At 43.0% G+C, this 13,071-nt stretch overlaps 1 protein-coding gene across 3 annotated transcripts in view; it reads left to right on the forward strand.

Moving 5' to 3' along the window:
- Positions 1–13,071, forward strand: part of FGF12 (fibroblast growth factor 12) — a 926,229-nt gene that overhangs the window by 644,216 nt on the left and 268,942 nt on the right. For all 3 annotated transcript variants that reach the window (XM_063916449.1, XM_063916448.1, XM_063916446.1), the window contains one exon: positions 3,406–3,509. In XM_063916449.1, coding sequence (XP_063772519.1) covers positions 3,406–3,509 — 104 coding nt within the window. The remainder of the gene's footprint in view (positions 1–3,405; positions 3,510–13,071) is intronic.

The following is a 13,071-nucleotide window of genomic DNA, read 5'->3' on the forward strand; positions in this document are numbered from 1 at the left end:
CGACTCTCAACAGATACCGAACACAACTTCAACAACAGATGTACATTTCCCTGACATAGAATATCATTGCATTTTTCGTAAGTGTTCTTTATCTTCATCTCTACAACCCTCAGGTAACGACACACATAGACGATAGGGAATACAGGCACAGATATCAGCAACCACATACCTCCCCCATTCATGTATCATCAACTAAAATGTGCATCCCCATTTTGTTACAACCACAGCCGAAATGAGCTCGGTAGAGTTTGACAGCCCATCCACAGACCTGTACCACAGGATAAGAAGGAATTCAAATGTATACTTCGCAATACCTCGAAGCTTGATTTACAACACGTACGGCACGATGATACATGACCCCCCAAACATGGATTCATACACACATGCTTCTGCTATCTCACTAGGTCATACCCTCTTCACACCTTCTCCTCTCTCCTCCCTTACCCAACCATGGAAATCAATTAACCCCTGACTTACATTTTTCTCCTTAAATGTTTTGTGGCAGTTATTATTGACTGCCAAAGGGTGGACTGTCAAAGTCAGAAAAATGTCTCAATGCACGTTGCCATATTTGCACCGCACACTGGTCCGTGCTGCGCGTGCGTACGCTCTCCCGTGGATGCGCATACCCGCAATAACGTGCACTCGCAGGCGCGGTATGCGTATTTACGGTAGAGTTTATGTAGTCGTAGCGTGCGACTCATTCGTTACAAATGTTCACAATTAATGTAGTTTATAGATCATGGTCCCTTTGATAGATTCTGAAAGTTTGGTTAAAATACAATGTCCCAGAGCTGAGGAATCCCTCTTTATATCGTACGAAGGGTCTAACAGGAATCATACAGCAGTGTTTGGTACCCATCGGAAGAGTATTTAATTAGCAATATTCCGGTGTTGGTTTGGAGCGTATTAATCGCTCGTGCGAATAGTTATGGACATAAGAAGTTTATGTCCATTTCTATTATTTACACATACTCAGGTATGCGGCGGGAAACCCAGTTTCCCACCCACCTGAGCTGTTGGAAATCGTCACAGCCCACCTGTATGAATCACCCTATGACCTTTTGTTATGATGCAGGGCCGAATTCCTTCGGCCAATGGACAATGGGATTGTAGGACCAGGAGATTGCATTGTGTGTGGGGCATAAATAGGCAGGCCGACCACATCCAGCTCTCACTCTCTCATCAACGGTTATCTGCTGATAGCCGGGAGCTGGATATCGAGGCGCAGGCGATCATACCCTTTGTGCGTAAGTTTCTCTCCGTTATCATTGTCTTTCTGTGAGCCAATCTCTCTCTCTCTCTCTCTCTCTCTCGCTCTCTCTCTCTCTCGCTCTCTCTCTCTCTGTCCTGTTCTCTCATATCTCCCCTAGACTAGGCTAGTATTGTATTGTATTAGATAGTATTGTATTGTATTGCATTTAGGTCAGTGTAGTATTGTCTTTTTGTATTTATTGTTTAGTTCTGTGGTTAGGAAGTCTCTGTTATATTGTAGTGTATCATTTGTACTGTTATCCCCTTTTACAAGTATATTAGATATAATACAGTCAATAGGCTTTGGAACCTAAACCAGCATCTGTGTATTTCCTATAGTGTTAAGTGTTCACTTGAGCGTCGGTGACGCTCAAGCAGCTTTGTAGTTAGTCAGGTTACACAAGGTTGCACTTACACCCTGTACTCACATTAAGGTATTCAGTGTATTTCATTGGTATAAGGTTTTATCATAAAGGTATAGTGTTGTGAGCGTCTGCATCGCTGGTGACCTCCTCGTGGTCTCGAGCGTAAGCTACGCCATAGCGAATCATTACCCTAGACATAACCAATAACGTGTCCTGTGATCGCTGGGCCGTGAGCGAACGTGACGCTTGAGCGTCTCGCCTACGGCTGAGCGATCGTTACGCAACTAGCGTACCATTACGGTACTTCTTAAGTAAACAGCGTACAGTGTTCTTAGCTTCATAAAGGGTTGTTATACGACAAAGGAATTTAGCATTGTCAGTCATCCAAAGAGCGGTCTTTGGATGTGGTACGGGCTCTCCGTATATACGTGGAGAGGACTGCCTCCATCAGACGGTCAGATTCCCTTTTTGTACTTTTTGGTTTTCACAAACGTGGCTGGCCTGCAAATGAGCAAACCTTGGCCAGATGTATTAGAATGGTGATTGCACAAGCTTATGCGCAGGCTGGACTCCCGGCTCCTGCTGCTATCAAGGCCCATTCTACTCGGTCTGTTGGACCTTCTTGGGCGGCCCACTGTGGCGCGTCCGCTGAACAATTGTGCAAGGCGTCTACGTGGACCTCAGTGAACACGTTCAGTAGTTTCTATGCCTTTGATACTTCCGCCTCCTAGGATGCTTCCTTTGGACGCCGGGTTCTTGTACCTGCTACTGTGCGTCCCCTCCCATGAGGAACTGCTTTAGGACATCCCCGATGTATTCCCTGTGGAACACAGTGTACCCCGCTGCAGAAAAGGAGATTTATGGTAGACTTACCATAGTTAAATCTTTCTGCGAGGTACACTGGGTTCCACAGGGCGCCCACCCTGACGCACTTAGCTTCTTTGGGTTTGTATGGCATTAGCTGCTGGCCCCTTCTCCTGTCGTGAGAACGTGGTTCTTTGAAGGCCCCGCAATGCATCCTGGGAACAGTCAAAGCTTTAGCCTATTGGTGCCTCTGGATCAAGATCCAACTCTACACCCTGATGTATTCCCTGTGGAACCCAGTGTGCCTTGCAGAAAGAGATTTAACTATGGTAAATCTACCATAAATCTCCTTTTTCAGTGTAAAAATAAAGCTGTCTAACATTTGTATGGTACATGCAAAAGCAGCTAGTATTTACCCTTCACAGAAACAAAATAACCCACCCAAATCTAAATCTCTCTGCACATGTTACATCTGCCCCACCTGCAGTGCAACATGGTTTTGCCAAGTTGTGTGTTTTTTTTTTGCTTTGCTTACAAACCTGAATCAGACCTTATATGTATCCAGCTTAACAGACTGTATAAAGCCAATGATTCAACACAGGGGAGGAATCATACTTACAAACTAAACTCGAGGATATGGAAATCACACAGGTAGGCTTATTTATAAGTAGATTTAACTTTTATTTGTCTGAACAATGCTCTGTGCACTTGTAATAGAATAATTTGTATACCTGTAATGTTATGCAAATGATCATTCCTACAAAATGGAAATATTCTTTCATAAAACAGCACACTGAACACTTCTACTGGGACGGGAGTTTCTTAAGCACTTTTGTGCGTTTGTTACTTATGCGTTATAAGGGTTTATAAAATAATACTTTAAAAACGTTTTGCAAATTGTTACAGCACAGCATCAGTAATACAGTCTGATTCTAAGGCAAAAAAAATTACAAAGGAACATTTCTTCTCTTTTTAACCTCAGCCCTATTTAATCTGATCCCTGTGGGTCTTCGGGTGGTTGCAATACAAGGAGTTAAGGCAGGACTCTACGTGGCTATGAATGGTGAAGGCTTTCTCTACAACTCAGTAAGTCAGTTTGTGCCATTTCTTTATATTTCTATATATATTATATTATTGTACATAAAGTAATGAATTCATTAAAGTATGTTCCTGCATATTCTGGTAGCTTTCCATTTCTTAAATATGCATCAGAATGGACAGAAATCATCTAGTCTAACAGGAAGTGTAGCAAAAATGAATAATGAGTAGCTGGTTGTCAGAGAGAGAGAGAGAGAGAGCGCAATTCCCCCCAAAATACCTTGATGCCTTAAGGGCCACATACACGGGAAAGATGTGTGCTGAGCGAACCGCTCAGCACACATCTCTCCCACCACTCAGCACAGCGCGATGTGTGCTGAGCGATGCGGGGGAGGACGGGGAGCCGCTCATTTCACCCAGCGTGTGAAATGAGCGACGTGCGAGATTGGCCTGCATGCAGGCCTTAATCTAGCACCGGCGATAGCGATGTGCAGGGCCGCGCATCGCTATCGCTGAGGGGGGTACACACGAGTGATCTGTTCTTAAAATCTAAGCAATCTAGTCAGATTGCTTAGATTTTAAGCATTGATCTCTCCGTGAGTACCCCCTTTAGATTCTTAAAACACACAAGAACTGAACTTGTGGTTCCTCAGAAAAATGATTCACACAGATTCATCTCATCCACTATGACTGAGAATAGATTTTGGTACAAAACATATATATCAATATTAGAAAATATACATTTGTTCATTCTCTGTGGAAAGTTTTAAATTTTTTTTAAATGTGTTACTCAATAAAAAAATGACATTACTCATACAAATAATGGGGCAGATGTATTAACCTGGAGAAGGCATAAGGAAGTGATAAACCAGTGATATGTGCAAGGTGTAAATTAACAGTTAGGATCTGATTGGCTGGTGCCTTTATCACCTTGCACATATCACTGGTTTATCACTTCCTTATGCCTTCTCTAGGTTAATACATCTGCCCCATAGTTACTAACAGTATCAGAAATACGTGGGGACGGGGGGTTTGGTCTGCACAACTTAATTGATAACATAACGAGAGGTGGTATCATGCTGAGTAATGCATATGCACCCAAGCACTGCTAATCATAATAATTATAATGAACTCTGCAATCTGACATAGAGCAAAATCAAGGTGCTTGGCATACTTTTTTGGCCGAAAAGTATGCCAGGCACCTCGATTTTCGTATAACGCTCAAGGTAATTTGATTGGCCACATATTCTACAGCAGAGATCCTCCATAGAAGTGAGAACTTGGGATTGCTACTACTACATTTACCAAACTACCAAGGCATTGTACAGTCTCAGGGATTGGCATATTTGGAAACGACCTTGAAGTTGAAAAATCTCTTAATAGTGACACAGTGATAACAGCTTTATAATATGAATGTGTAAGGAATGAGAAAGATATTTTATTTGTTGCAGTGCTAATGAGTCCCTATATTTGTAATACCAAAATTGTTCCTCTCTGATTGCACAGAGCTTTGCATATTATATTTAACCATTTGTATCAGTCCACGCCCACTACAGCTTGATGGTTAAATGGTTGAAGGTTAAATATTATAAGTATCTTAAAGAGGACTGCCATATTTCATATAAAGTCTTTCTTACTGAGTACATTGTGCTATTTGCATAAAGGACAAAGTCCCCCTATGCTCCCTTCACCCAGTAGGGAGCATTAACTATACCTGCTAACTATATGCAAGTGCAGAATTGTGGCTGCAAAGACGGACTTAAAGCTGGGTTGACACCTATACTATCGTCGGCCCGCTCCCGCAATATCGGATGAATGCCCTTTGATTGTATAGGTGTGTATGCAGTGCCGATACTGGAGCGTTAACCAATAAATGACTTATAACGCTCCTGCAACAGTCGGGACTGGTAGGTCGCATCTCATGTGCTGCACAGCCGACCTCCAGATCCCCATAGAGGAGCTGCTGTCTCCTACCCCTTAACCCTCCCCCTAACCCTCCCACTTGCTGCTACCACTGGCTTGCAGTGGTCACAGAGGGTCTCGGCTTGATACACACTGCTTGGCTTAACAGGAGCGTTTAACCCGATCAGTTGTGGATCGAACAGGTGTGTACCCAGCTGGCTCACTTTCAGGACACCTTCCTCCTACAGCTTCTCTGCGCTCATGAAACTGGCGAGCTACTGTATGCCGTAGAAGGAAGCAATACAGCAGTGTCCGTCTCACAAATATTCTGTATGACATGTCCTGGGAGATGTGTTGTTTTAGGACATACAATATGCAGTGAACAAGGCACTATGTAAAATGGACTGTAACGGCCCTCTTTATGGTCTGCCACGCTATAGGAACTTTTTGGATTTCTTTGTGATTTCTTCTAAATGCTTTTTCAATGTTGGATGCAGGACAGTGTCCAGCACCACTTATATCATTTGGATGATGGGGTGTTAGGAATTTAGATATTTCTTTTCTTTAGTAAATGTCAGCCAGTGTAACGTATTTTGCTGATGCATTGCTTGCCTGTGCTTGTATATTTGTTCTTTTAAACTGCGATACCTTTTTTGCATTCTTTCCTTTTCAGCATTCATGTTGCACAGATGAGAAAGCTTTGTAACAAGAATTTACTTGCTTGTATTAATATTAATCTTACTTTTTGTATGAATATTTTTATTATTTATGAGACATCCAGCGAAGTGATTTCTGTTGAGGTGTTTAATTACAAATAACATCACACTTCTTACAATTTTTTATGCATCTTCACAGTCCAAGGCGACTTATAGCCTATGTTCTCTGTAAAATGCTTCCTCCCTTTTGGGGAGCTCCTCAAGTAATACATTGGGTGATCAACTCCTGTTTAATATATACATTAGAGGCATTTATTTATTTATTTTGTCTGAAGCAATATTCATGTCAAGACCAACCTATTAATTTACCAGGAACCAGTGACATCACTAAAACATTTCATCATGCCCCAGTAAAATCACTAGATCTTAATGAGTTTTGGATGGATGATGGATGTTTCTACCATAAGGAATTGCTAATTAGTGAAAGTCTCAAGAGAATTATGTTAAATAGATTCAGAGAAAGTGAATTGCAATAAGAAACAATTAGAAATGCCAACATGAATCATTTTATCAGGGAAATTTGTTCACACCTTTTGACTAAACCTGACATCAACTAATATATATTAATCCTAATGCATAAAGTATTGTATACTTTGCATGACCATTTGCCCACTAATCACCATTGAGTGTGTGAACTCAACTGACTGCCGTATGATCAGGATCTACCAGGTTGTTTTCTACAATGACAGTAACTAACAATTTACATATCTCACAAATATCCTGATTTAGGCATTAAGCTGGGTACACATTAGACGACCAGCATGCGATTGCATAGTGAAGGGTTACGCACATGCACTGTAGCCGCTGCGCGTGCGTGCAGACACCCGGAACAGGTCCATGCATGCGAACGCAGCTGCTTTGTCCACCTCTGAATAAGGTCCTTAATGTGTACGCACTATGCAATCTTGCAATAAGATATCGTCCGTGTCCACATCCAGGTGTATGCTGTCGTTGATGATATCCTCAGATTGAGCTGCATGCCCGACCAACCTGAAGACACTATGGGGGTAATTCTGAGTTGATCGCAGCAGCAAGTTTGTTAGCAATTGGGCAAAACCATGTGCACTGCAGGGGTGGCAGATATAACATTTGCAGAGAGAGTTAGATTTGGGTGGGTTATTTTGTTTCTGTACAGGGTAAATACTGGCTGCTTTATTTTTACACTGCAATTTAGATTTCAGTTTGAATACACCCCACCCAAATCTAACTCTCTCTGCACATGTTATATCTATCCCCCCTGCAGTGCACATGGTTTTGCCCAACTGCTAACAAATTTGCTGCTGCGATCAACTCTGAATAAGGCCCAATGTACGACTCACGGGAAAGCACGATAGTGCGTGCACACTCAACAATGTGAACAATTTATAGTACCGATCCATCGTAATTGGCCATATATGCTAAAAATATCATCTAATATGTACCTAGCTTTAAAGTCACCAAGTGTGCCCCAACTGCCAGGAATTTAGAGGAGATGCATCAAACCTTCTTAAAAGGACTAGAGGACAAGTTGCCCATAGCAACCAATCAGATTCGACCTATCATTGTATAGCATGTACTAGATAAATAATCGCTAGAAGTGCTATCATCATGTAGCCACACTAATTGTGCCCCAGTAGATTTGGAGTTACACACCTTGCCATCTTGACATAGAACAACTCATTCCACCGTGATCTACCTGTGAATAGGTACACTACGTAGGAAACACCAAACCTACTGTAACACATGATAAAGGTTTAATTGCCTAATTGTTCTAGCTCTGTTATGAGCACCACACGTCTTGGTGTAGAAACAAGTAAACAAGATATGAAAATGTAATGCTCTGTGAATAAATTATGAAAGTGTAATATTCTCTTTATAAAATATGAAAATTAAATTGCTTGTGAATAAAAGTCTAGTCTTAAAACTAAAAAAACAACCTCAAACTTAGAAAGCGCTAAGCTCTTATGTGTGTCAGCTAAAACTAAGCTCTTATGTGTGTCAGCTAAAACTCACACAATTTGGCCTGTACAATGGAATTACTACGTGGTTAAAAAGTGATAATTTGTTAACAAAGGTGTCAGTATTCAATTTCTTACATGTACTATATATATAGAGTTAAGGCAAACAAAAGTTTAAGGGGCCGGAATTCGACCGTTTTTGGATTCGACACAATTCGACAGTCGAATCCCGACCGCCGGGACCCGAATTCGACAATTTCAATAAAAAAACGGATTCGACAGTCCCGCTGTGCGTCCTGGATTTGACTTCATGGACGGCACAAAAGTGTTCAATAATCTTGAACAAAAATGTGTGGGGTCCCCCCTCCTAAGCATAACCAGCCTCGGGCTCTTTGACCCGGTCCTGGTTGTAAAAATACGGGGAAAAAATGACAGGGGATCCCCCGTATTTTAACAACCAGCACCGGGCTCCACTAGTCAGAGAGATAATGCCACAGCCGGGGGAAACTTTTATATAGGTCCCTACGGCCCTGGCATTAAATCACTAACTAGTCACCCCTGGCCGGGGTACCCTGGAGGAGTGGGGACCCCTTAACTCAAGGGGTCCCCCCTCCAGCCACCCAAGGGCCAGGGGTGAAGCCCGAGGCTGTCCCCCCCCCCCCCCCATCCAAGGGCGGCGGATGGGGGGCTGATAGCCTTATGTAAAAAAAAATAAAAAAAATTTGTAGCAGAACTACAAGTCCCAGCAAGACTCCCCCGCAAGCTGGTACTTGGAGAACCACAAGTACAAGCATGCAGGGGGAAAACGGGCCCGCTGGTACCCGTAGTTCTACTACAAAAAAAATACCCAAATAAAAACAGTACACACACCATGACAGTATAACTTTATTACATACATGCACACCAACATACACACATACTTACCTATGTTGACACAAAGAGTTGGTCCCCTTCTCCACGTAGAAACCACAGGGTACCTGTAAATAAAATGATACTCACAACAATCCGGGGTAGATCGGTCCTCTTCTTTGTTTGTAATCCACGTACGTGGCAAAATAAAAAAACAACAAACACTATCCACGCACTGAAAGGGGTCCCATGTTTACACATGGGACCCCTTTCCCCGACTGCCGGGACCCCCCGTGACTGCTATCAAAGAGGGTCCCTTCAGCCAATCAGGGAGCGCCACGTCGTGGCACTCTCCTGATTGGCTGTGCGCATCTGAGCTGTCAGGCGGCGCACTCGAGATACAATGTAGCGCATAGGTGCTCCATTGTATCCAATGGTGGGAACTTTTCGGTCAGCGGTTGACTGCGAGGTTATGTGGGGTCACCCTCGCGGTCAACCGCTGACCGCAAAGTTCCCACCATTGGATATAATGGAGCGCCTATGCGCTACATTGTATCTCGAGTGCGCCGCCTGACAGCTCAGACGCGCACAGCCAATCAGGAGAGTGCCACGATGTGGCGCTTCCTGATTGGCTGAAGGGACCCTCTTTGACAGCAGTCACGGGGGGTCCCGGCAGTCGGGGAAAGGGGTCCCATGTGTAAACATGGGACCCCTTTCAGTGCGTGGTCCGGGTTCTTCGTTTTTTTATTTTGCCAAATACGTGGATTACAAACAAGAAGAGGACCGATCTACACTGGATTGTTGTGAGTATAATTTTATTTACAGGTACCCCGTGGATTCTACATGGAGAAGGGGACCGACTCTTCGTGTCAACATAGGTAAGTATGTGTGTGCGTAAGTGTGCATGTGTGTAATAAAGTTATACTGTCACGGTGTGTGTGTACTGTTTTTATTTGGGTATTTTTTTGTAGTAGAACTACAGGTACCAGCGGGCCCGTTTCCCCCCTGCATGCTGGTACTTGTGGTTCTCCAAGTACCAGCTTGCGTGGGAGGCTTGCTGGGACTTGTAGTTTTGCTACAAAAAACAATATTCTTTTTTTTGACACATGGCTATCAGCCCCCCATCCGCCGCCCTTGGATGGGGGGGGCTGCCTCGGGCTTTACCCCTGGCCCTTGGGTGGCTGGAGGGGGGGGGGCTTGATTTAAGGGGTCCCCACTCCTCCAGGGTACCCCGGCCAGGGGTGACTAGTTGTGGATTTAATGCCACGGCCGCAGGGACCAATATAAAAGTATACCCCAGCTGTGGCATTATCTCTCTGACTAGTTGAGCCCGATGCTGGTGTGAAAAATACGGGGGACCCCTACGTGTTTTGTCCCCCGTATTTTTGTCACCAGGACCAGGCGCAGAGCCCGGCGCTGGTTGTCATTTTTCCCCCCGTATTTTTACAACCAGGACCGGCTCAAAGAGCCCGAGGCTGGTTATGCTTAGGAGGGGGGGGGGACCCCATGCATTTTTTCTGAAATTTTAACCCATTCCCACCCCTTCCCACTGAAAACATGCACTGATCTCTCCATATTATTTTAGTCAGTAAAAAAATTAAATATATATATTATTTAAAAAAATCTATTAAATAATACTTGTGGCTCATAAATAGACAAACCAAGTAGATAATCCCTTCTAATATAAATAGATATGCTATTAGCAATCAAAAAAACACAAAAAAACCCATGTTTTTAAAATTTTTTATTAGATCACGACAGCAAAATGAGGCGGAATGAAATTGACGAAATGACTGTCAAAAAGCACTGTTGTCGAGTCGACATTCTTCAATTGAATATACTTTTGTCGAAAAGCCGCATTTTTACCATTGCAGACATGTCGAATTTGACAAATGTCGAGTTGCAAAAAGTGAAATCTGAAACGGCAGGTTTTTTGTCGAAAAGTACTGTATTGCATTGTCGAATCCAATTCGACAGGTTTTTTTTGTCGAAAATGCCCCGTTTTTCGACATTTGCGGCAATTTGACCGCAATTGCATACACCCCTAAAGCTTTTTAACATTTACAGCACAACAGTACTATAAGCTACTGTTCTGTATGACATAGTAAAGTGAAATATAATGCACATAATATACTTAATTCATGATATTTGGAACAGTCTCTTAAAAAGAATACATTTTTTCCCTTCTTTTTAGGTCATTAGAAAATCAGCACATTTTCTATATGTATCCACATTACATAGTGTGTAACACTATCAAACCTATGAAATATGTAGAATCATTTCTATAATGTAAAGCAGACGGGTAGTTACAGCTAATTGTAGCTGATGGGGCAGACATACTTTATACAGTGAGTGGCTGCTGGCTTTGTTGGGCCACCTTTTGCCCTTATTATGTCTTGAATTCTTTAAGGCATGGATTTTACTAAACGTCTGTATGTTTTGTGGGGAAAGTTATCCCAGATGTGGTGAATTGCATCTCCATAATGTTACCTCCGCCAGCCTGAAGGATTGTGATGAAGCAAGAAGCATCCACACTTTTGTGCTGTTATGTCCATATCCTCAGGATGCGGTCAAGATCCCGCCGGACGGAATCCCGGCGGTCGAAATACCGACGCCAGAATCCCGACTGGCACAATCCCGACGTATTCTCCCTCCGTGGGTGTCCACGACACCCATAGAGGGAGAATAAAATAGTGTGCCGAACGTAGCAAGGCACCGTGCCCGCAGCGTGGCAAGCCCGCAAGGGGCTGCGTTCCGCTCGCCACCCCTGTCGGGATTGTGTGGTTGGGTTTCCGGCGTCGGTATTTCGACCACCGGTATCCCGTCCAGCGGGATTTAGTACTGATCCCCCTCAGCCTACCATTTGCATGGTGTAATTGAAAATGTGATTCGTCAGACTACGACTCGCTTCCAATAAGTTACAATCCAATTCCTGTGCTCCTGAACAAATTGGAAGCGTTTCACCCTGTTTTCAACAGATAGTAATGGCGTACAGACTACCCTTTTGCTTCTGTAGCCAATACAATGTAATGTACAGTGTACTGATCAATGTGCAGATGTCTGTATTGATTGAGATTATATGTAATTATATGTAATTTGATGCACTGCTTGCCATCTGTGGGACTGAACAAAACTGCCCACTCTCCATTTCGCTTGAGCATCCACTAGCCGTTCACAACAACAGGCCTTGCACTCACCCCCAGTTTTTTGTCTGCATACCTTCACTTTTCCGTTCTTATACAGATTCAGACATCCAACGCCAGCAATATCTGAGGAATAACTGCTTTGTATAATAGGTGGCACCTAGCGTATTTTAGAAAGGTAAAAAACTGTATTAAATATGGAAAAGCATAATGAAGTACACTGACGTTTCAATGTCACGCAGGGTGTTTTTTTCTCAAGGTGCTATGCAGTGAACCTATAACATTTATATGAACGAAGTGTCGGAACTGGGGTGTAGGCAAACTTCAGTGTGGCCATGTTCACACAGTTACTCTCCTTTTATAGGCATAGCCTTTGATCCCAGTATAGGGTAAGTGCATGTTAAGGATCATTATGACTGGTAATATACTGTAGTTGCTTTGATCCTCTAAGGAACACACATACAGATTTCAGTTGAGCATGTTATCAAATGCGCAAAAATGGCAATAAATGTAAATGCTTGTTGTGATCCCCAAATTTTCCTGTGGTGATGTTGCCACCAGGTGTAATTGATGTATTGTAGTCTCTTTGTCTTTCTCATAATGCTTGCTCTTTTAATAACAATTTGTTTCCTTGAGATCAGAATGTGTGTAACTTAGTGATACTTATCTTAATCGCAGTAACTGCATGCCACACAGGGATGCCAGCTCCTTATTGGATACCAACACATATGTGATCCCTGAAACATTGAGACCTGGGGTAAATTTACTAATCAAGTCACTGCTTCTCTCTTTATTTAAACAGGAAATGTAAAATTGCAAGACTATTCAAAGAAACACACGCAGTGCTTTGCCTTGAATAATATTGTGGTTTTACATTTCTTGCTTAAGCATGCTGAGAGGCGGCGGCTTGCAAATTACTCCTTAATGTGCATACAGATGGGAATTTCAAAATGTCTCCCATTTAAAGTATATTGACATGGTTGGGTGTCCGATACCACTGCATACTGTAGCTGGAGAATTCAACTTCTTCTACAGGAAGAAAAAGCTCTTGTCCTTACCTACC

This window comes from Pseudophryne corroboree, chromosome 4, assembly GCF_028390025.1.
Source record: "Pseudophryne corroboree isolate aPseCor3 chromosome 4, aPseCor3.hap2, whole genome shotgun sequence".
In the NCBI taxonomy this organism is placed as follows: Eukaryota; Metazoa; Chordata; class Amphibia; order Anura; family Myobatrachidae; genus Pseudophryne; species Pseudophryne corroboree.